This window comes from Vigna radiata, unplaced genomic scaffold, assembly GCF_000741045.1.
Source record: "Vigna radiata var. radiata cultivar VC1973A unplaced genomic scaffold, Vradiata_ver6 scaffold_43, whole genome shotgun sequence".
NCBI lineage: Eukaryota > Viridiplantae > Streptophyta > Magnoliopsida > Fabales > Fabaceae > Vigna > Vigna radiata.
In genome coordinates, this window is record NW_014542924.1 from 2,208,625 (window position 1) to 2,230,795 (window position 22,171).

The 22,171-nt window shown below is 35.0% G+C and overlaps 2 protein-coding genes across 5 annotated transcripts in view; both read left to right on the forward strand.

Moving 5' to 3' along the window:
• Positions 1-4,714, forward strand: part of LOC106752779 (ribonuclease J) — a 23,294-nt gene extending 18,580 nt beyond the window's left edge. For 3 of the 4 annotated variants that reach the window (XM_014634545.2, XM_022777212.1, XM_022777214.1), the window contains 5 exons: positions 1,088-1,183; positions 1,264-1,361; positions 1,437-1,837; positions 2,584-3,059; positions 3,981-4,714. In XM_014634545.2, the coding sequence (XP_014490031.1) occupies positions 1,088-1,183; positions 1,264-1,361; positions 1,437-1,837; positions 2,584-3,059; positions 3,981-4,076 (1,167 nt within the window). In that variant the 3' untranslated portion in view covers positions 4,077-4,714. The remainder of the gene's footprint in view (positions 1-1,087; positions 1,184-1,263; positions 1,362-1,436; positions 1,838-2,583; positions 3,060-3,980) is intronic. The other variant, XM_022777213.1, reaches the window with a different exon arrangement.
• Positions 4,715-15,809: 11,095 nt separating this feature from the next.
• On the forward strand, positions 15,810-19,434 carry LOC106752675 (proteasome subunit beta type-5). The gene is made up of 8 exons (XM_014634410.2): positions 15,810-15,934; positions 16,046-16,176; positions 16,366-16,495; positions 16,652-16,758; positions 18,183-18,317; positions 18,398-18,501; positions 18,581-18,681; positions 19,079-19,434. The coding sequence occupies exons 2-8, from the start codon at positions 16,063-16,065 to the stop codon at positions 19,204-19,206; spliced, it is 819 nt and encodes a 272-aa protein (XP_014489896.1). The 5' UTR covers positions 15,810-15,934; positions 16,046-16,062; the 3' UTR covers positions 19,207-19,434.
• The last annotated feature ends 2,737 nt before the right edge of the window (positions 19,435-22,171 follow it).

The window sequence follows — 22,171 nt, forward strand, 5'->3', positions numbered from 1 at the left end:
GCCGGCGAGTGGGTCTCGCCGGAGGTGGGCGCGTGGGCTACACGCGCCGGCGACGTGGCGGCGTGTGGCGGCGCGTGGCGGCTCCGTTCGAGGAGCGACTTCCGGCTCTGTGATCGCCGGTGTTGGGCGCACCTTTCTGCCCTATCGACGACCCCGACCGGCGACGGTGGCAGCGGTGGTGGTCGGACAGTGGCGGTGGTACGCTTCTTGCAACGGAATCTAGCCCCTAAGATCAGGAGCTCTGACACCAAGTTGAAAATGAGACTTATTATTATTCTCAAATCATCTATTTGTAATAATCTAGATCTCCTAAAAAGGGAAATAGGGAAACTAGGAGACCTAGGGAAAAATAAAATAAAATAAAATATTATGTATCTATTTCCTCTAATTAGGAAGATTCTACAGATATTATCCCATATTACAACACTAACCTTTCTTTCTCTGTTCTTACCTTATATTTCTTCCCATTTTCCTCTTGCTTCAGCCCCTTTCCCTCTTCCTTCTTACACTTGCTTCCATGGTGGACTGCTGCAACAGCAACCCTGCAACTAGCCCCTCCCTTTTCTGTTTTCCCCCTTCTCACCCCAGTTGTGGTGATCTTGCTCTCATTACCATTGCATCTCTGTGTCTCTTGCTCACCTTCTCTTTTTGTCCCTCTTTCCTTTCATTCTCCTTTCCTTTTCTCTTCATGTAGTCAAGGAGACCACTATGTGCTCTTGCAATTGCTCCAAGCATTCTTGATCGAGGCCAGGGCTCATTGTGATGTTAATGGTTTAGGGTTCCCATTTGTTTTCATTTGTAGAATGTTGAGTTATTGGGGTCAGAGTGTACATCTCTTAACCTATTTTAAAACATAAAATGAGGAAAATATTGATCCAAATTCAAAAAGTAGAGAACCAAAATGAAAATTTTAAAAGATAAATGAAAAAAGAATGACAAAAAAGATAAGGGACGAAAAGAGTATTTTTAGCCATATATATATATATATATATATATATATATATATATATATATATATATATATATATATATATCATATGACTTGTTACATAACATATTGAACGAATTGATGAGCTTTATGCACCAGGTCATTAAGAATGGAGAGATGCTTGGTGTTACACATTTGAGAAACAGAAAAGTCCTTTCTAATGGTTTCATTTCTCTTGGAAAAGAGAATTTACAGGTTGGCAGCCATCTGTGCTCTGTTGGCTCCCTAGTAGAAATTATTTAATAATTTATGTTTTATTTTATTTTTTCACGCAGTTGAAATATAGTGATGGAGATAGAGCATTTGGTACATCAAGTGAACTTTTTATTGATGAAAGATTGAGAATCGCATTAGATGGCATCATTGTTACTAGGTACATCTTTCAAGTTTTAAATTAAAAAGAAGGAAGTATGCATTGTTTAGTGACATCTTAATATTTATTTTTCAGCATGGAAATATTTCGCCCCAAATTTTTAGCTAGTTTGGCTCCAAATACCTTAAAAGGGAAGATAAGGATTACTACAAGATGCTTATGGCTCGACAAAGGAAAGTTGATGGATGCACTCTACAAATCAGCCCATGCCGCTCTTTCAAGCTGCCCTGTAAATAGTCCTCTGGCTCACATAGAAAGAACTGTGTCTGAGGTATTGAGAAAGATGGTGAGGAAGTATAGTGGTAAACGGCCTGAAGTTATTGCCATTGCTATAGAAAATCCTGCATCCACTATTACTGATGAGGTAAACACAAAATTGTCTGGAAAAACCCATGCGGGTCTTGGAATATCAACAGCAAAAAGAGCAGTGGATAGACATGAGAAAGGAAATCAACCCACCTCACTGCAAATTACAGGTAACATAACATCAATGTATGTTTGAGGAATGCGTATAGAACTGTGGAGATATGTTCTGTCTGCTTTTATACTTGTATTCAGATTTTATTAAATATGTGACATCAAGTGTATGTTGCTTGATTCCCTTGAATCTCCCTGAGTTGAAGGGTTTGTCTATATCTAGGTGACGCCCAGGTGACTGTTGCTTGCATGGCTAGGAGAGCATGGCAGCATCTCTAGTTGAGAATAAAGTATCTCAGGGCTAATGTCTTTCTTTATTATTCACACGTGGCACTCAGTTTCTTACATTTAGCTTATTTATTGTTTGTGAAGCTTAAGGAAGCTTTTTTATGTATACCTAGCTAATCATGGTTTTCACACTAGAAGTTTCCTTCTCAACCAATCCAATATAAGGTCAATGTCTTTGTCTGAATAAGTTTTGATTGCTCAGAAGTTGGCTACTTTTTCTAGTGAAGAGATAATGAATTCACAGTTGTTTCAAATGCGCAAGCAATTGACAATATGAATGTTTTGGACTGTACTTGTTCTTAAATGAATGGCACTTTTTTTGTTTGACTTTTAGTAAAAGGACATCTGAATGCAATGGACATGCATGGTTTATAGACACTATCTGACTTCGCTCATCCATTTTTACACACCTGGAATGGAGATCTATATCTTCTAACATGCATTTCTTCTAATGTAATGTGTTTTATGCTTGTGCCCTTCATGTTTATTCTTATGTGTGTTCTATTATTTGGTACAGATGATAGTATTCCTAATGCCAGTGGACCTGAGGATTATTTATCTGACGAAGACAACACTGCAAGCGGAGCTGAGGGTGATTTATCTGAGTCAGAGGATTCAGATGAATTTTGGAAACCATTCATTGCAACATTACCTGTCGAGAAGCCTTTGGGTGCTAACAATGCTTATGATTCACAGAAGGAGCATGAGTCCAATCGGAAGAAAGATGATTCTAAGATCATTGATGAAGCTAAGTCTGAAGAAATCTCTACTTCTGAACCCAAGTCTTCAAAATCAGTAAAGAGAAATAAATGGAAAACGGACGAAGTTAAGAAGCTGATTGGTATGCGTGAGGAACTAAATGACAGATTTCAAGTTGTGAAGGGAAGGATGGCCCTCTGGGAAGAGATATCTCAAAAATTGTTGGCTGATGGGATCAGCAGAAGTCCTGGACAGTGCAAATCTTTGTGGACATCTTTGGTACTTAAATATGAGGTGCGTTTCTTCTTGTTACCCACCTTTTGTTCATATCGTAATCTGTTCAGCCACTTAAAATCATCCTCAATTGGTAAGCTGCTTTTTATGATTAATGCTGATCACTAGTTGTTTGGTATAACGTATAAATGGGATGAAAAGTTCATGCGCTTAATAATGATTCGTGAAAATTTTCACCCACATAACAATGTGACCTTAGAGAAAGCTTCTGTTCATGTGAAATAAGCAATTTAATTTCTTATTCTAATTGCCACATTTTAATTAATAACTCGAAGGACATTTGTCTAACCTGTTTACAATACTTCCTTGAAATCTGAATGTCAAGATAACTTATTCAAAATATTCACATCATAGGCACCAATCTACTTTGCCTTTTGTGGGAGTCTGATTTTGTCAAACTTTCTTTTCTTGTGTTTGATGGAAAAACCATTCACAACTTTTGGTCTTTTGAGGTTTTCTTACACCCTTTTAGTTGTCAGACTACCCTCTCTACAAGGGCTTGACTTGATACAGCTAGGATGAAAATTTTGTTATAACTTCGTGTCTCTATTGAATTGCGAAATTAAATATCTACTGCACCCTTTTATCATTGTTGGCAAAAGAAATTTAGCCAGTTTTTGTTTCAATGAATTCCTCGTATCTCAAAGAATAAGCTAAAGAAAACAAGATTCTTTCTATCACTGTTCTCTCTCTTCGTGTTAGTTACATTCATTAACATACTGATAGTAAACTCGTTCTTTGAATGAAACCACCTTACATTTCCTATTTTGGTATTATCATGATAGAAGGGATCATATTCAGCTGCAGTACAAGTGTACAGTAGAACAGTACAGTTTTGTGCACAGAACAAAATGATAACAAATGCTATTATATGAGATAGCTACTATATCCACAAATAACTTATTTTTGTATTTTAAGCAGGGGATCAAGAATGAGAAGGATAGCAAGAAAAGTTGGCCATATATAGAGGACATGGAAAGGATAATGTCTGATAAAGAAGCTCCTGCAACAAAATGATTGGAAAGATAATGGATACTCGGCTGGATAAGAAATATTTTAAGAGCCATCTATTACAATTGTTTATCAGTTTGAGCATGGTGAATGGGAAGATAATTCATGGCTTCCATGACATCGAAGATCCATAGTTTTTTAAGGGTTGAGGGTTAGACAACATAAGTGGGTTTGCCTTTAAACTGATACGGGAATATCTAGGTATAGGCAACGATTTCTTACCCACCTCAAATGCCTATCTCCTTTTTAATTTGTCAAATACATATCTTATCATTTTTTATTATTTTTTTCTGGTGGCACATATTGGGTGCCCGAAGCAGCAATTGAAATGTCTGTATTTTTGCATATTGAACTGTGAAAAAAAGTGTTATTGCTTTTACCTTCATGTGCCAACTTAAATTCCCAGTCATATGTATATTGCCAAAGTTGAAACAAAAAGAGGGAACTGTCAAAAGGATTTGAACCATATTTTAAGAGAACAAGGTGTTGTTTCGTTTAGAAGTTGAGTGACATGGTTCTAGGAAAATCTAGGTTTGCCTCGGCAAGCATTGAATCGTTGATGACATTTAACAGGTGGGTTTTCATTTATTCTGGTTGATTTTGTTGAAGGCCGAGTAATATATGTTGTAAGACTTGTTGCAAAAGTCAGTTAGTAATGGATAAACATTACTTTTTAAATATTGCTTTTCGTGGTCAAATGAAAACCACCAGTTAGTAATGGATAAACATTACTTTTTAAACATTGCTTTTCGTGGTCAAATGAAAACCACAAGATTCAATCAGGGCACGGTTTCATCAAATCTGTAAGGTTTCGTAAGTCATAGGATTCATCTGCGGTGGCTGTGATTTTGATAATTTTCTAGTTCAATAAATAAAGGTTTGTGCTTACCTCCAAAAACACATACTTTCTTCTCATATTTTTTCTCTTAATTTCTTCTTCTTTTTCTTTTTTGCTTATAACATAATGAGTTTATTTTTTTACTTTTTTTAAGGCTAATTTATAATATAAAAGTGAGGTGCAAACCTCACCTTACAAGCCGGTTTTGTGAGTTAAGTTTACAAATTTATTTTCTAATATGGTATCAGAGCCTGGTTGATTTCCTTTGTGGAGTAGCAGTGGCAGGTTCAATAGAAACAGGTTGAGAAGAAAGAATAACAAGGTCTGGAATAATAGAAGGAGGAGATGTAGGTGGTAAAGAGGGTTGATGAGTAGCTTTTGCTTCTGAGAAAAGAGGTGATGGAGAGGAAATGATTTTGGTGACAAAATTCAAGGAATTTGAATTTTGTGTATCAATAGGTGAGTGTTTGTTACTAGTAAGAAAAGGAAATATGTTTTCATAAAATACTACATTCCTTGATATAAAAATTTCCCTTGAGTTGAAATCTAATAAAAGGTAGCCTTTCACTCCTTTTTTAAAACTAAGTAAAACACATTTTCTTGCACGAGGCTGAAATTTTGTTCTATGAGCTTGAAGAGTTGAAGCATAGCAAAGTGAGCCAAAAACTCGTAAGTAAGTAATGTCAGGTTTAACATTGTGTAACAGCTGAGATGGAGAAAAATATGCCAAAATTTTGGAAGGTAAAATATTAATGAGTTGCACAGCATAACGAGCAACAAAAGACCAGAAAATTATGTGCAAAGGGGATTGAAACATTAAAGATCTAGCAACATTGAGAATGTGTTGATGTTTTCTCTCAACAACTCCATTTTGTTGAGGTGTTTCAACACAAGATAATTGATGTCGTATCCCTTTTTGTCTATAAAAATCTGTCATTACAAACTCATTACCATTATCTGATCTAACAACTTTTACATCAATGCCAAATTGAGTTTTGATATAAGAAACAAAGCCAATAAGCTGTGATCTTGTATCAGACTTACTTGTCATCAATTTAATCCATGTGAATCTAGACATATCATCCACTATAGTTAAGAAATATTTGAAACCATCAACAGAAGAAGTACAATAGGGCCCCCAAATATCAACATGAATTAAATCAAAAGGAGCTTTTGAAACAATAGTACTTAATTGAAAAGACAATTTTCTTTGCTTAGAATAGTGACAAGTATCACAATGAGTGTATTTTGTATCAGGTAAAGTGGCATACATGGTGAGTAATTTGGTATAACAAGAAGAAGAATGATGCCCTAGTCTAGAGTGCCAATTATCTATAGAGTTACGTCTTATTGTAGAACAAGCAATAGAATTCTCAAGAGAAATAGTCGTTGGTGAAGCAAGGGGTGTGGAAACAGAAATGCCCACTTAGAACTTGCTAGGATAGACTCTAATCATGGCTCTGATACCATGTTAGAAGAAAAGAAAGGATGAAAATTGTGTATCTTATTTCATCACAAGGAGAAAGTACAATTGATATATATAGTTGTTTAGAGCAATATAAAAATGGAATATAAGTATAAAAACATAATATAAATATATGAACATAAATGCACATATATGAACGGAAAATAAATTAAATCCAAACTGTGAAGACTCTATTGAATGCAAAATTCAAAATTAAAGACCTAGGCCAACTCAAGTATTTTCTGGGCTTAGAAATTACAAGTTCTCAATAGGGCATTAATTTGCCACAAAGGAAGTATGCTCTAGAGTTACTAGAAGATGCATGATTGTTGTGATGTCAACCTGTTTCTACTCCCATACAGCCAGGCACAAAATTCTCCAAGACAGAAGGGAAACCCTATTCAGATGTGCAAGCCTATAGAAGACTTCTTGGCAGGTTATTATATCTAACCAACACAAGACTAGATTTATGTTTTGCTGTTAGTACTCTCAGTCAATTTCTTTCCAATCCTTTGGAAGATCATTATGCAACAACAATAAGGATCTTGAAATATATCAAGAACAATCCAGGACAAGGATTATTCTTTCCCTCCAACACAGAACATTCTCTCAAGGCTTTTAGTGATTCTGATTGGGCTGCTTGCCCTGATACTAGAAGGTCTGTGACTGGTTTTAATGTGTTTTATGGTGCATCCTTAATCAGCTGGAAATCCAAGAAGCAAGGTACTATATCTAGATCATCAACTAAAGCAGAATATAGAGCCTTAGTTTCCACAACATGTGAAATTCAATGGCTTTTGTATTTGCTCCATGATTTGAAACAGCCTCTACCACAATCAGTTCCTCTGTTTTGTGACAATTAATTTGCTATACAAATTGCACAGAATCATGCTATGCATAAAATTGATTGTTATCTCATAAGGGATAAAGTTCAAACTGGTGTAATTAAGATCTTGCCCATTTCCACTTTAGCACAACTTGCAGACATCCATACTAAAGCTTTGCATCCAGCACAATTTTAATCTTTGTTGTCCAAGCTAAGCATTAAGGATATATATGTTGCAGCTTGAGGGGAGATATTGGATTTAATTTATTTTCCGTTCATATCTGTGCATTTATGTTCATATATTTATATTATGTTTTTATACTTATATTCCATTTTTATATTGTTCTAAACAACTATATATATATATATATATATATATATATATATATATATATATATATATATATATATATATATATATATATATATATATATATATATATATATATATATATATATCAATTGTACTCTCTCCTTATGATGAAATAAGATACACAATTTTCATCCTTTCTTTTCTTCTAACATGGTGGAGTCGCCATCCGTCGCGAATCCATCTGTCGCAACTGGATTCGCGACGGGACGACGATCCAAAAAGAAACGATTGTTTGAAAAAGTTTTGGAGTCGCCACCATAGTTTATTCTGGAAAACTACGGAAAAACCATAAAATGATAAGGCAAGGTCTACAAAACCAAATTCTGGTTTCAGAAGTCGATTACGTGTGGGGAAGGTGTTAGCACCCCCACAACGCCTGCCCTAAGGCAGTACCTTTAACTAAATACGCGAATTTGATGTGGTTTGCAAAATGTTTAATTTTCCCCTAAAAAATAAAACTCCAAAGAAAACAAAATATTTTTTGTGTTTTTTGTGCCCGACAAAGGATTGACCTTGTTCCTACGTATTCTCAGTTGGACTGAGAAATCAGGGTTACGTAGTTCTTTAGAACATTTGGAAAATTTGTTTGGAGAATTGTTTGGAAAATTTGGATTTTTGGGAAAGTGAGCCTGACAAGGACTAGCCTTGCTCCTACGTATCTCCACTTTTGATGGAGAATCAAGGATAACGTAGTTCTGGCTGAAAAGTTGATTGTTTGTTTGAGAAAGGATGTTTTGGTATTTTTGTAATTTTTATGTAAGAAAAAGAAAAGGTCTTCAAGCACAAGGACTATGCGTGCGATCACACATGCGCTAGAATCCTTAAAATATATTTTTAATTTTTATTTATAGAAAAGAAAGAGTTTTCTAGCGCAAGGACGATGCGTGCGATCACACATGTACTAGACCCCTTAAAATATATTTTTTGTATTTTTATAAAAGAAGAAGAAAAAGTGTCTAGCACAAGGACTATGCGTGCGATCACACATGTGCTGGACCCTTTAAACATATATTTTAGTATTTTTGAATATTTATTTAAAAAAATAAAATAAATAGGTAAATAACTAAATAAAATAAAATAAAATAAAAAAAATAGAAATAAAATAAATAAGTAAATTACTAAATAAAAAAGTGAAAATAAAATGAAAAGTTAAATGATAAAATAAACTAAAGAAAACTAAATAACAAGTAAAATAAAATAAAAAGATAACCAAATTAGGCCAAGGTCCAATTGAAAAGGGGGTGAGATATTTAGCAGAAATAGGGGTGTGGGAAAGAAATGGTTTCCCTTTTTTTTTTCTAAAACGAATGGGCTTAAGCCCAAGTGAGGATGGGGTGCGAAAGTGAGAACAGCGGTGTAGAAGAGATCTTGATTGGTTAATGGGTTTTTTGCCCAAAGAGAAGGGAGTTGCGAATGGAAAGGGGGGGGGGGCAGAAAGGATTGTTTTTTTCTTTTACCAGGCTTGAGCCCGAAGAGAAGAGGGTGTGAGGATGAAACATGGGGGTGCAGAAAAAATAAAACTAATTATTTTTAATGGAAATGGCCCAGGTTTCTTTTGCAGAAACATTAGGGTTCTTCTCCTTCAATTCATTTCAAAAGAATATCTCTGTCTCTCTGAAAGGGTCTGCATCCTCCAAACCCAAGCATGCCGCCACCACCCGACCAGCCACAGTTCCCGTTCGGCCAGTTCGAGGCGCTACTAGCGACGCCAAGCGTCACCGGAGCTGCTTCCGGCCACGGGGTTAGACCCCTTCCTCAAGCTCCTCGTCGTGCGCGAGAGGGAGACGCCCTCACCTTCCGTGATTCGCCCCAGCTGCTGCCAGCAGTGAAACCGACCGCCGCCAGCCGCTGCTCACCACCACTCTCCGTCGTCGGACATCCGCAGTCACAACGCGAGGATCTCCTCTTCTGCCGCTCATCGCGCGAGAGAGAGGGCTCGCTTTCTTCACAGAATCGTATCCTGGGCGACCTTGGTCACCGTACCAGCCAGGGTGCCACCGGTGTTCCTAGTCTCTCCGAGGTGGTCGCCGGCTACCATGCCTCTGCCCTTCACCTTCGCCTGCGGACAGGGAAGCTCTTCCCTTCTTCTCAGAATTTGAAATCGGCATTGTCGCCGCTGCCTCTCTTGTCATTTCACACAAGCCATACAACAGAGACCTTGATTTCAGAGGGATCAATGAGAACACCGTCGCCGGTATGTTATCAGGGTCCTTGTGACTTTCGAAACTGGCCCATGGCTTACAGATGAAATTGGAAGAAAATGCCCTCTCTTGTATTCTTCAAAGACTCAAGAAATCAAAACAAACACTAAGGTAATGATCTGATTTTGGTTGTTGGCTTCATTTGACGCGAGTGAAGGGTGTTCTGAATGGAACACGCAATGATGTTCTCTGTGTGAGTTTTTCTGGTGGTGTTATGCGTGTTGGCTTTGTGAGAAAGGAGAGGGTTTCAATGTGTGTTTTGCATTGTGCGTGTTGAAGAGGCTTGGATATAGTGGTGGATGAAGACGTGAGAGTGCCCGCTGGTTTAGGTATTATGCGTGAGTTGGGATGGAGGTTCTAATGGGTGAATGGGGTGGTTTTGGTAAAGATGAAGATACTGGTTCTGTCGTCTGTTGTGATTGTGGTTGAAGATCATGAGAAGTTAGTTTATGGCTTGCTTGTATTTCTTTAGTAGGGGAAATTTGGGATAGGAAGATGATGGATTTGTTGTGAATGGATTAGGCTTTTCTCTCGCAGGAAGATGGGTTTGGATGGTATGAGTCAAAGTTGATGATGGTGATGGGATTGAGGAGTAGTGAAGATTCATACACAGGCATAGCAATAGCAAGTATAAAACGCAATAACAAGCATAAATTGTCGTCCATAATACAACAAACTTACTCTACTATACATGTGAATATGAATAAGCGATGGAGTTGCTTACCTCTCGGAGCTCATGTGCTATTTCCTAGCGTCTTCGGTGGCTTTTATGTCGGCATTTTTGCTCTTCCTGTAACTCCTTTTCTTCAAATGAAGCACCACTTCTTTTTCTTTTCTTTGTGACATTGGACACCGGCAGTGATAGTGATTGATATGGTGAGGATGAACCGATAGGTGGAAGCTAGCAAATCAAGTTGAAGTTGGGTGGGAGAGAAAAATGGTTGTTCTGATGATTCTGCTGAGTGAGTAAATTGGATAAGAGAATCCTCTAAGGAGTGATGGTGTGTGTGAGAGACAATGGTGTTGCCCCTTGTTTTGGATTCTGAGTATTGGATCAGAGCAATCTTTTGATCCTGTGGTCTTGGGTCCCCAAAATGGTGCTCGGTCCTCTTGATGAATCACGCTGAAGACTTTTTTTTGTTTGTTTCTTCTGCTCTCTCTGCCAAAGGCGTCTGTCCAATGGTTGCTTCCTGCAACCCAGCCACCTTCTCTGCTCTCATGTTCTCATGGACAGAGACGATCTTTCCGCTTTTGGTAGTAAGCCAAAGATAGTGTAGGTCTGTCTCTATTGCGTCCATGGCTGAGCAAAATATTTGCACCAAAAAGGAGACCGTGTGCAAAAACGAGAAGGATAGCAAAGTTGACCCTTGTGATTTTACTTTTTCCTTTTCATTTTCATTTTTTCATTTTTTTTTAGCAGTACAGTGGAAATAATTATATAAAATTATCCTTTTCTTAAACTTAAAATATAAAAACTAATTAAAAGGAAACAACAAAATAAATAAAATATGAAAGGAAAATACATTAAAGTAAACCGAAAGAAGAAAGAAAATAAAAACAAAAATAATACAAAAATGAAATAACATAAAACAAAATGGAACACAATAAAATAAATTAAAATAAAATGAAATAAGATAAAACAAAAAGAAATAAGATAAAATAAAAATAAAAGAAAAGAAAACAAACAAAAATCATCTTTTTCTTTTTGAAAATTTATACCCTTTTTTTTAATTTTATTACTTTTTATTAACTCTAAATATTTTTTAACTATCCGGACGAAATTGGGTATTGACACATGGTATCAGTGGGCATTTCTGTTTCCACCCGTTGTCGGGCCGCTGTTGGACCACCCAAATTCTACTATCACGCACGAGATGTCTATACCTCGGCGTGAAAGGGGTATGTTGGAAGTCCCACATCGACTAGAGATAAGGCTAATTTATAATATATAAGTGAGGTGCAAACCTCACCTTACAAGCCGATTTTGTGAGTTAAGTTAGACTTACAAACCCACTTTCTAATAAGTTGTTCCAAAAGACAAGCTTCGAACCTATTGGTATGGGATTTGTGATTTGGCCTGTTCATTTTATTTGATACAGGTGAAAGAAGGCCCTGAGATTAAGGGTGGCTACAACAGATGTTGCCACCCAGATTGAGGGAGACCTACAGTTTGCTAGAAGAACAAAAACCGCTACTGTTTTTCGATTTTTTGCTTATGTTTGCTATTTTTTACATTTCTTAGAGTATTTTTCTGGGTGGAAGCAGAAGGTATTGAAGTCTTGATGTTGGGGAGACATATACCTATTAGTTATGTCTGACGAAATTTGCGGGCATTGAAACTACATTTTGGGTGCAGTTTTAATTAACATATGAAGCCACAAAGAAGATAAACACAACTATATGCACTCATCAAACATCATTCATATCCTGACATAATAGAGGAGCATACATTCACATAAGACCAAGAGCTTAGATACAGAGACTTACCTTCGCAGCTTCACAAGAACTTCTCCTTTTGATTCTAGTTCCCTCTGTTTTCTTGATTGAGATTTTCTTTTGCTTATCCAATGCTCTTGCAGGCGCGAGAAGGTTGAATGGGAAGTTCACGGATGACAACCAAGGTTAAAGCAATCGGTTCTCTTTTGCTCTCGCCGTGAGGTCTCTTGCTCTCTCCTAGTGATGGTGAACCTATGTTATGTGATAGTGAGGTGTTGGGAATGAATAATGGTCCTGAATGTTCTCTTGCTGTGAATGAAAAAATGTTGTTCCCGCTCTTTCCTAAGGCAACGTGGTAAAAACCAGATCCCCTATCACTATCCCTCCCTATGCTTTTCGTAGGATTTCATGTTTGTCTTTTTCCTTTTCTCCTCTATTCATTGTATCAGTTGACAAAAAAAACATTTAAAATCTTCCCCCTTTGATGAATGTATGCAGTTCAAAGTTCAACATATAGGAAAATTTAGGAATAGGAACCAGGTCCTTTCTCACTGCCATTGTACATATACATTTTAAGCATTGCCCTGTGCTTTGTGCTGCAGGAAAGCAATGTTGCAGGGAAGCTTAGTTGACCTTGGCCTTTTTTTTTTGTTTTTTTCTTCTCTCTTTTTTCTCTTTTTTTTTTTCCTTTTCTTTTTTCATTTTCCTGTTTTTTTTAGAAAAAGACTAAATCAAATAAAGTGAAATAACTAATATCAAAATAGTAAAATTAAACATAACTTAAAAATAAAAATAAAAATGAAATAAAATAACATAAAATAAAATAAGACAAACTTAAAATAAAATTAAAAAAATTTATTATTTAGTTAATTCGGACGAAATTGGGTGTTGACACATCCAGTCTCCTCTAACACCTTAAATTTCACTATAATCTTCAACAAAGTTATAATTGAATCTTCTCATGCTTCTGGTATCCCTAGTCAATGAATAACCCTTGTTATCCTGACTAGTCAACAAGTGTTTGAATTCTCTTCAGAATGTGCAATCAAACAAATTGCGTACAAGTCTTTAGACGATTACTCTCACAGAGAGAATATATGTTCAATACAATTGAATCTAATACACTCATTGAGTGTTTTCTCTCTTCTTACAATAGTAAGCTTAACTTGAGTTGCCTTTATTCTCAGATGTTTTCTTTTGAGTTCTTGAGCTCTTCTGTGCTTTTTCTCTAGACAATATTTTCTTATGCTTTTTTTCTCTTTATATGCTATTCTCTTCCTATGTTATTCTCTTGATTCTTTCTTCGAATCATCTTCTATTTAAAGGCTTTTCAAAAGATATATGTTAGACCATGCTTTGGCCTTAATTCTTGAGTCTTCTTAATCTTGTCGTATGAAGCAGTCATTGGTTAAAGTTAACTTGTCAAAGTAGGTTTGCTTGTTCAGTACTTTGAGAAAAGCATATTTTTCTGGCAGGACTTCTGATGGAGAGAATATTTTGAGAATGTCTTTTTTTTTTCTTAATGTCCACTTCTGATTTGTATGAGATGGAGCATGTGGATGCGCATAATAGGCAATGTGCACAAAGTGGAGTAAATATGTATGCAACATATATGTCTTTTCTCTTATCACTTTTGTTGTTTTTAAACGTTAAACATTTAATGGCATTTAATGTTTGTTCAAAACAACAAAGTGCTTTTATGTTTTCTACCGCTCAGGTAGGATTTTATCATTTAAGTTTCTCGCTAAGATACCAAGCATTAATTGAAGTCTTCATCGTTGGATGAAGTAGATCATTTAGCTCATGGTATCATCTATTTTGTATAAACACTTTTAGATTCTGCTCTATTCAGCAAATGTGTTTAGCAGGTTGTCTTCCATCACAAGTTTTTGGAATATTTATTGAGACTTTCAAAGTGCTTTCCAAAAACATTGTCTAGGCACTTGCATGAGATCTTGGCATAATCTCTAGAGCACTCACGAATACCGGGCACGTGCATGGTCTAATAAGCACAACATAGTGATAGCAACAAGGATTGTGGGGGTGTATAATGATTTATGAACCTCTAACAAACGTCACGTGTCCTTGGTTCATATAGCTTGTTATACCATCTATATTATGTGTTGAGTTTTTTGATCTAGGATTGATTCATATAGCTTGCTATACTGATGCATTACATCTTACAAAACCTAGGAAAATTATTTTTTTTTCTCTTTCTTTCAAGTTTTCTTTCTCGTGTTTTGCAATTTGTGGAGATTGTTGTAAAACTTGATATTACAAAAGTTAGTTACAAAGAAAGTAATGGATGAACGTTACTTTTGAAATGTTGCTTCTCTCCTGTGGTCAAATGAAAACCATAAGACTTGACAATGCACGATTTTCACTAAACCTGCAAGGTTCTCAAGTCACGAGATTCATCCATGGTGGGTTATGATTTTGATTCTTTACCAGCTCTATAAATAGAGGCTTGTACTCACCTCTAAAACACAATTTTCTCTTATTTTTGTGTTAATTTCTTCTTCTCTTTTTTTCTTTTTTATAATATCCTGGGTTTATCATTTTATCTCTTTCAGAGTTTCTTGTTAGTTATGGTATTATCAAATTAAGTCTTTAAAAATAATAAATCTATATGTCTTGAAAAATTTTTGTTCGTAATTTTTATTACCTTTTATTAGCATTTTACAATCATAAGGTGCAATGTCTACATTGTACATAGTTCTTTCTTAGCAAGAGTTTGAGATCAAAATGCCAAGCAATTAAATAAGGCACAAAAGTGATAGTGAAAATGAAAGATTTGGTCTATGATGTAGTGATAAAGGTGCACGGTAATATAAAATAAACAATTATATTAGAGTCTTTTGAAATGCGACTTCACCCTGTTTAGTTTTATTCAGATAAAAGAACCAGATGAGTTTTAAGTAGTTTTATAAGAGAAAAAAGTTATTAAGGTTTTTATTATTTTTTTTGTACGGAAAGTAAAAGAGAAATAATTATACACTAAATTATATAAATATTACTAATAAAAAAGTCAAATAAGAGTATATTGATATTTTTGTTATAATTATTTTTTGTTTCCAATAATCTATACTTTCAGTTGAACAACCAAACATCTTAATAACAGTTATAGATGTTTTGGGCAATAATGCTATTGCTTCCTGCATCCTCTAGCATCTTATCACTTGCATCTATTTTCCGGAATGCTATAAACAACTCCGGAAATTTTTTTGGAAAAAGCAATCACTCTCTCCTATTACGGAAACCGGAGCTTTTTGACGGAGGGGAGGGAGAAAATTTGATGGAGTATAGGAATGAACAGCCTATAGTAATTAGAGGAGGAAAACAAGATATAATCTTCTTTATATCATTAATTAATAAGAAACACTATTATTTTTATTTCTAGGATAATTATTTTAAAAATCAATAAATTTATCATATAATATTTTTTTATTAGATGCAGCGTAAAACTATTTTATAATATTAGTCTTCCATCTATATATTTCTCAGAAAAAAAAAAGAGGGGGTAAAAAGTAAGAAAAAGAAGACCTAGCAAAAAATGGGCCATTATAAAAGGAGCACATACATGTGGGCCGAGCCGGCCCAAATAATTCCTGCCTTTTCCCTCAAGACAACACAACACTGAAAAACAGTGTCTTTCTACTTTTTCCCTCATTGCTCCAAACTCAACAATTGAGATCTCACTGCATTTGCTTCTTCTACTAGAAAAGGTGCCAAAACAGTTCTCAAAATTTGCGATTATTTTTTCATATCTTCCCAGTTTACATATATATTATCTACTTTTGTATGTTATTTTGATTTTAAGGTTTGTTTTCATTTAGGTCACTAATCTTCCATCATGAAGCTCGATACCACTGGTCTTGAATCGTTTCCCTCACTGATTGCACCTCAAAGCGACGTCGTTGGAGAACTTTCCGCCGCTCCGTCCTTCGACCTTCCGAATTCCAATGATGTGAGTATTCAGGTTTTGAAACTGATAAAAGTTTCAGAGGGGAATTTTGGGCTGAAGTTTTGTTTCTGAAATTTTGGGGAATGAAAATTGAAAGCTGGCTAGGGTTTAAATTGTAAGAGAGAAGGGTTGAAGGGTGATGGTTTTAACTGATGCGTTTGCGTATTTTGTGTGTGTGTGTGTTGATGATAGTTCGATGGGTTCTTGAAAGAGGCTATTCAGATGGTGAAGCCCGCGAAGGGTACCACGACTCTTGCTTTTATCTTTAAGGAGGGAGTCATGGTAGCTGCTGATTCTCGAGCTAGCATGGGAGGATATATATGTGAGTGCTTGTTAAATTTAATAGCATTTTCGCTTTTCTTTGTTCCTTTGGCTAAGTTAGTCAGATATTTTCTGTTACTTGCTTCGAATTAAATGATGGACTTTATCTATTTGCGGTTGCGTGAGTTCTTGAGTTTTGAGTGTTGGCTGTCCCCAGCGTCGCAGTCTGTTAAGAAGATTATTGAAATCAATCCTTACATGCTTGGGACTATGGCTGGAGGTGCTGCTGATTGTCAGTTTTGGCACAGGAATCTCGGGATCAAGGTAATCTATGATACCTTGAACCTTATATCTTCTATGCTTGCTTCTGTTCTGTCTGTTCTGTACTTGTATTTTTAGACCAGTCTCCTACCGAGTTTCTGCTCTAGTCTCCTACACCTTGGCATTCCTTGTTTATTTCCTTACAATTTTGTTATTGATATTGTTGCTGCTGCTATAGTGGAGTAGGTGACAATGTACCTTTTTTTTTGAAGTATATTTGTATTCATTTCCTAAAAAATTCTTGTGCATAGGAAGCATTTAGCCTGTTTTGGCATGCAAGGAAGGAGCAAAAAGAGTGGGTAAATTGGAACTAATGATGGGTGGGTAGTCTGCTATTCAGACGTAACTTTGTTAAGAGGGATGGATGGTTATGTAATTTAGAGATATCCTAAACTCTTAATTCTAATTTTCTCTTATTATTTTTACCGTGATGAAATGTAGAGAGAATAATTTATAGGGTGCAATTGTGTAAGGAAAATGCATTTTTCAATTTCAATTCCAATTCCTTTCCCGTTATATCTAGTTGTCCCAGTGGTGTGATATAGCTTTCACATCTAATTTTTATTTACCTTGTCAATAATTTGTTTTCCTTCAACCTATATCAACTTTAATTTATAATTATGTGCTTGGCTAGCATGTTTGAATATATTTTATAAATCTCAAGGGGCCATATAATATATGCATGCACTTCAATGTGAAGGCTTTCGTTACATTTTCTTATATAATAACATCTGACAAGATGTGCTGGTACTTGCAATGTTACTTAATTGATATTGATTTTTTTGGATCAGTTGATTTTTTATATGTGAAGTTTCACTCTTTGGTTGAACTGGTAATGAATTCAGATTAACTAACTGAATAACTGATTTATCAAGGCAGTTATTGCCAAAACAATAGCAGGCTAATATTCTGGTTGACATCAAACCATTAACTTGTACTATCCTTTTTATAAATTTCCATAGATTTCTAATGTTTTTAATCTCTATATACTATTTTTTTTTCGTTTTTGATTTATGGCACACAGTTTCCTGTAACCTTACAGGTCAGTAGGCTTGCTAAAAACTGCTCCCCCTCCTCCCTTCTTCCGTTTAACTGATGACCTCCTCCTACATGTCTATACATATAACCCATTTATGCTTATCTAACTTGCCAAGTCAGCAAGATCTTTAAGCCTTTCCCCATTCTTTCATTTTTTATTCCTTCAGATATAAACCTTTTAGATTATGCACACCTGGCTTGGGTCATTAATGAGCTGGAGCTCTTCTACTAACAGAACTAAGCCTAACAGAAGATCTAAATGACTGGTTCATATAAACTTAAAGTTGTATGGTTTTGTATCTTTTGGTTTTTCTTTCCAAGATGCTTTATTCTTTTGTGTTTATGAAGTTGGAAATGTATTCTCTAATCTGTTCCATATTTTTTTGTAGTGTCGTTTGCATGAGTTGGCAAATAAAAGAAGAATTTCAGTAACAGGAGCTTCCAAGCTACTTGCCAATATTTTATACTCTTATCGTGGAATGGGCTTATCGGTTGGTACCATGATTGCTGGATGGGATGAGACGGTAATTCACTTGTCAAATTACTGAACAACGTTATGCTCAGTTAGTCCAATAGCTACTTACAACCGTTAATCTCTCTTTAGGGACCTGGTCTATATTATGTTGATAGTGAAGGAGGAAGACTTAAAGGCACTAGATTCTCCGTTGGATCTGGTTCGCCATATGCTTATGGTGTATTGGACAGCGGGTTAGTTAAACTATGTATTTAACTATCTCTCATAAATCTCCTGTCAATTTTCTTTTTGACATTTTCCTTGTTATACCAGGTACCGATATGATTTGTCAATTGAGGAGGCAGCTGAACTTGCTCGACGAGCAATTTATCACGCAACATTTCGTGATGGGGCCAGTGGTGGAGTTGCTAGTGGTATCTATCTTTCTTCCCCCGTTATTAACCCAGCTACATCACAAACTTGCTTCTAAATCATGATATTTTTGTTTCTATACCGGCAAGAAAATAGACTTAAACTGACAAATGCATGGTAACTAAATTGGTATAACCTCTCTTAAGGTACACTTGCCCATTTTTTCCGGAACACAACTGCTCATGATCGTCCAAAACATAATGTGCATTTTATTCTATCCATATAAATGAACAATCGAAAATAATCCATGGTCTCTAACTTAGTCGGGTGAAAATATTAATACAGTAATTTTATCCTCATTATAATTCACTTGGTGCTATTTTTGATGCATAATTTATATTTATAAATTTTAAGGCACGAAATCTGTGTTTTATTAACTTGAGATTTATATGATTTTAGTATACTATGTGGGACCAAATGGATGGAAGAAATTGTCTGGCGATGATGTTGGTGAACTGCATTACCATTACTACCCAGTTACCCCAAGCACAGTTGAACAAGAAATGGTGGAAGCCACTGGAGCATGATGAAGTAACTCGTGGATACCTTAAATTTTCTTTGCTTGCCAAGCTTATTTTTAATCCATTGCATGAAACTGATTACTTTAAGTAAAATTTGACATTAGTTGATATATGTAAGTGCTGTACTATCATGATGTGGTTTAAGATGAAGTGAATATTTACAATTGAAAATTACATATTAGAGGCAATGTGGAGTGGTTTAAACAAGGAAAGTGCTAGCTATTGCTAATTTAATCCATCTTGCCATTAATGGTTTTCATGGCAACTTTCTGAAAGTTGTACAAGAAACTTACTAAGGAGAATTGTGGTTCTAGGTTATAATAGGTTGTCCTAGTCAAATTAGACTTAAATAATTGCTTTAACTTATCAACTTTGCAAAAAAAGATAATTTTCAACCTTGATAATGTGAATCAGGACAGCTAAATGTCAATCACATTGTCGATAGTGATGAATAATAATTTTTTTTTATCAAGTCTCATCTCCCTTTGTACAATCGATGACTAAATCTCTAGTAAATTACCACTTAAGTAATGCCATAAATTACATTTTAAAGTGATTACACCCATTTGGATTTGATTTTGGCATATACTGTCGGGAAATGTTTGAATATCTAGAATCATTTTGGAGTGTTTGCTTAAACTTTTTTAAGAAAACAAATACATTTAATGTAATCAAATTTAAAAAAGGACAGATGTTTTCTACACAATAGTTTTCAGTAGTTACTACTTTTTAAATACAAACACACCCACGTTTTCAAATTTGAAATCACTTTTAACTGTTAACATAAAGAAATCATATTGTTTTAACATAAAATAATCTTAATTTTATTCAAAATTAATCGTGCATTGCATATTCATATTCGCATTATATATATATATATATATATATATATTAAACTCTTTCAGAAGTTCTTATTTAAGTGAGTTTTTCTCAGTTAGATCTTTGTCTTGTCGATTTCACTAATTTAGTCTTTAAAAATTAAAAATTGACTCAATTAAGTCTATATTAAATTAGCTTAACGGAATTAAATTTTTGATGACCTAACGTAATCAATTTTTGAAACGTGGCACATTAAGCAGGTTACGCAGAATATATAATTAAAAAATTTAAAAAAAAAATAAAGTTTCTGATAATTGAAACCCAAATTAGGGTTCATCATCCTCAATCTCCCTTCATCATCTTTAACCTTGGCGATTGATGCTCAAGATTCATCACAAAATTAGGATTTATTAAAATCAAATTAGGTTCGAAATTAAAAACGCAACAAATCACTGATTCATAGAGTTTGAGATTGGAGTGGAGTCCAATGTATCCCCGGGCCTCTCCTTTAAAATTGAGGGTTTTCTCATGTTTTTATTTGTGCGAGAGAGATGAACTCACAATGGGTTTCTGTTTCTGAGTTTTGTGATGTCTCTGGGTTTGTAGGTTGATGAATTTGTGAAGAAGGAGACTTGCAGAGATGAAGGATGCGCTGGTTCACGCAATTGCTCGAGGAAGGAGAAACATAGGGCTTGGAGCTCTCACGGTGTGGTCTCGCAGCGGCGCAAGGAGTTTGTGATTCTGAGTTTTGTGCAACTAGGGTTTAATGCGATTTAGGGTTTTGCATTGATGGAGATGAAGTGGTGTCGCAGCGCTGCTCACTATTAGGAAAAAAATTGTATCAATAGATTTGGACCCTTCAAATCTACAGTTGTAGATTTGGAAAAAAAAAAGGATGGGTTGCATACTTGAATTCTTCCATCTACCTCAAACCATGACCAACCCTGCCGAATTCATCTCCATTGAAATTCTGTAGTTTTTTCTTTACTGTATTGGTCATATTGTTTTTGTGATTATTTTCTACGATAGTTATTCTTCAATTGAATTATATGTATTTGATTTCCAACTTTTTAATTTTCTTTGGACATTCTAAATCAGGTATTTCTTTTTTATTTTGTAAATTGATGGTTAATTTGTCAGATGCTCCAAATAGAGAAAAACATTCTCACATCATTTTAGCGAAAGATGATTTCACACTTGATGTTGATTTTGAAGCAATGGCTAATATGATTGATGGATATTCTGCGAGTCATCTAAAGGTTGTATTTCAATATATTTTTTAGGATGTAATCATTGTGCGACTTCAACCTGCGTCTTCAATCTTCGACTGCTTTTAATGCTTGCCAACCTTCAAGAAGAATGAACCATAAATCCCTAATTCTTCATCTTTAGATTTAACACGTTTTAAAATTCACCATCAAACCCTAATTTTAAAATGTTTCATGTTATCAAATTACGCATATAAAGCTCTGTGAATGCCACGTATAAAAAACTGGCTAAGTCAACATCCTAGGTCATAAAAAATTTAACCCCGTTAAACTAATTTAACGGCAAGGGCCTAATTGAGTCAATTTTTCATTTTTAAGAACTAAATTGACAAAACCGATAAGACGGGGATTTAATTAGGAAAAATTGACGTAAATAGAAACTTTCGAAGGAATTTAACTTATATATATTATTCATTTTTTATATGTGATATATTTTAATGAGAGGTGCTGAAGAATTTTAGTTTATGAAAATTCAAAGCAAAAACCTTTTTATTATTAGAGAAATGAAACGTCAACAGGAAAAAATACTATTAAAGTTTCGTAAAAAAACAATATTGATTTCCTTGGTTTGCATGAAACGACCACAAACCAATGTTATATAGAAAAAACGTGGAAGAACATTTTCGTAATATTTTTCTTTTATTTACTTGCTTGATCTCCATCAGAAAATGTCAACTTGGTTTCCCTTTTCTAAAATGTTTTAATTGTCTTAAGTTTTTGAAAATAATGTCTTAGTTAGGTTTTTGTCTTTAAAAAATTACTACCAATGTTAATGACATGTCACTGTGAATTTATTGATTTTTTGTATTTTAAAATTTTTCTTGTAAATTTTTTTTTGTTACAATCAGGTTCCTAGTGTGATAAGTGCAAATGTGAGTATTAGG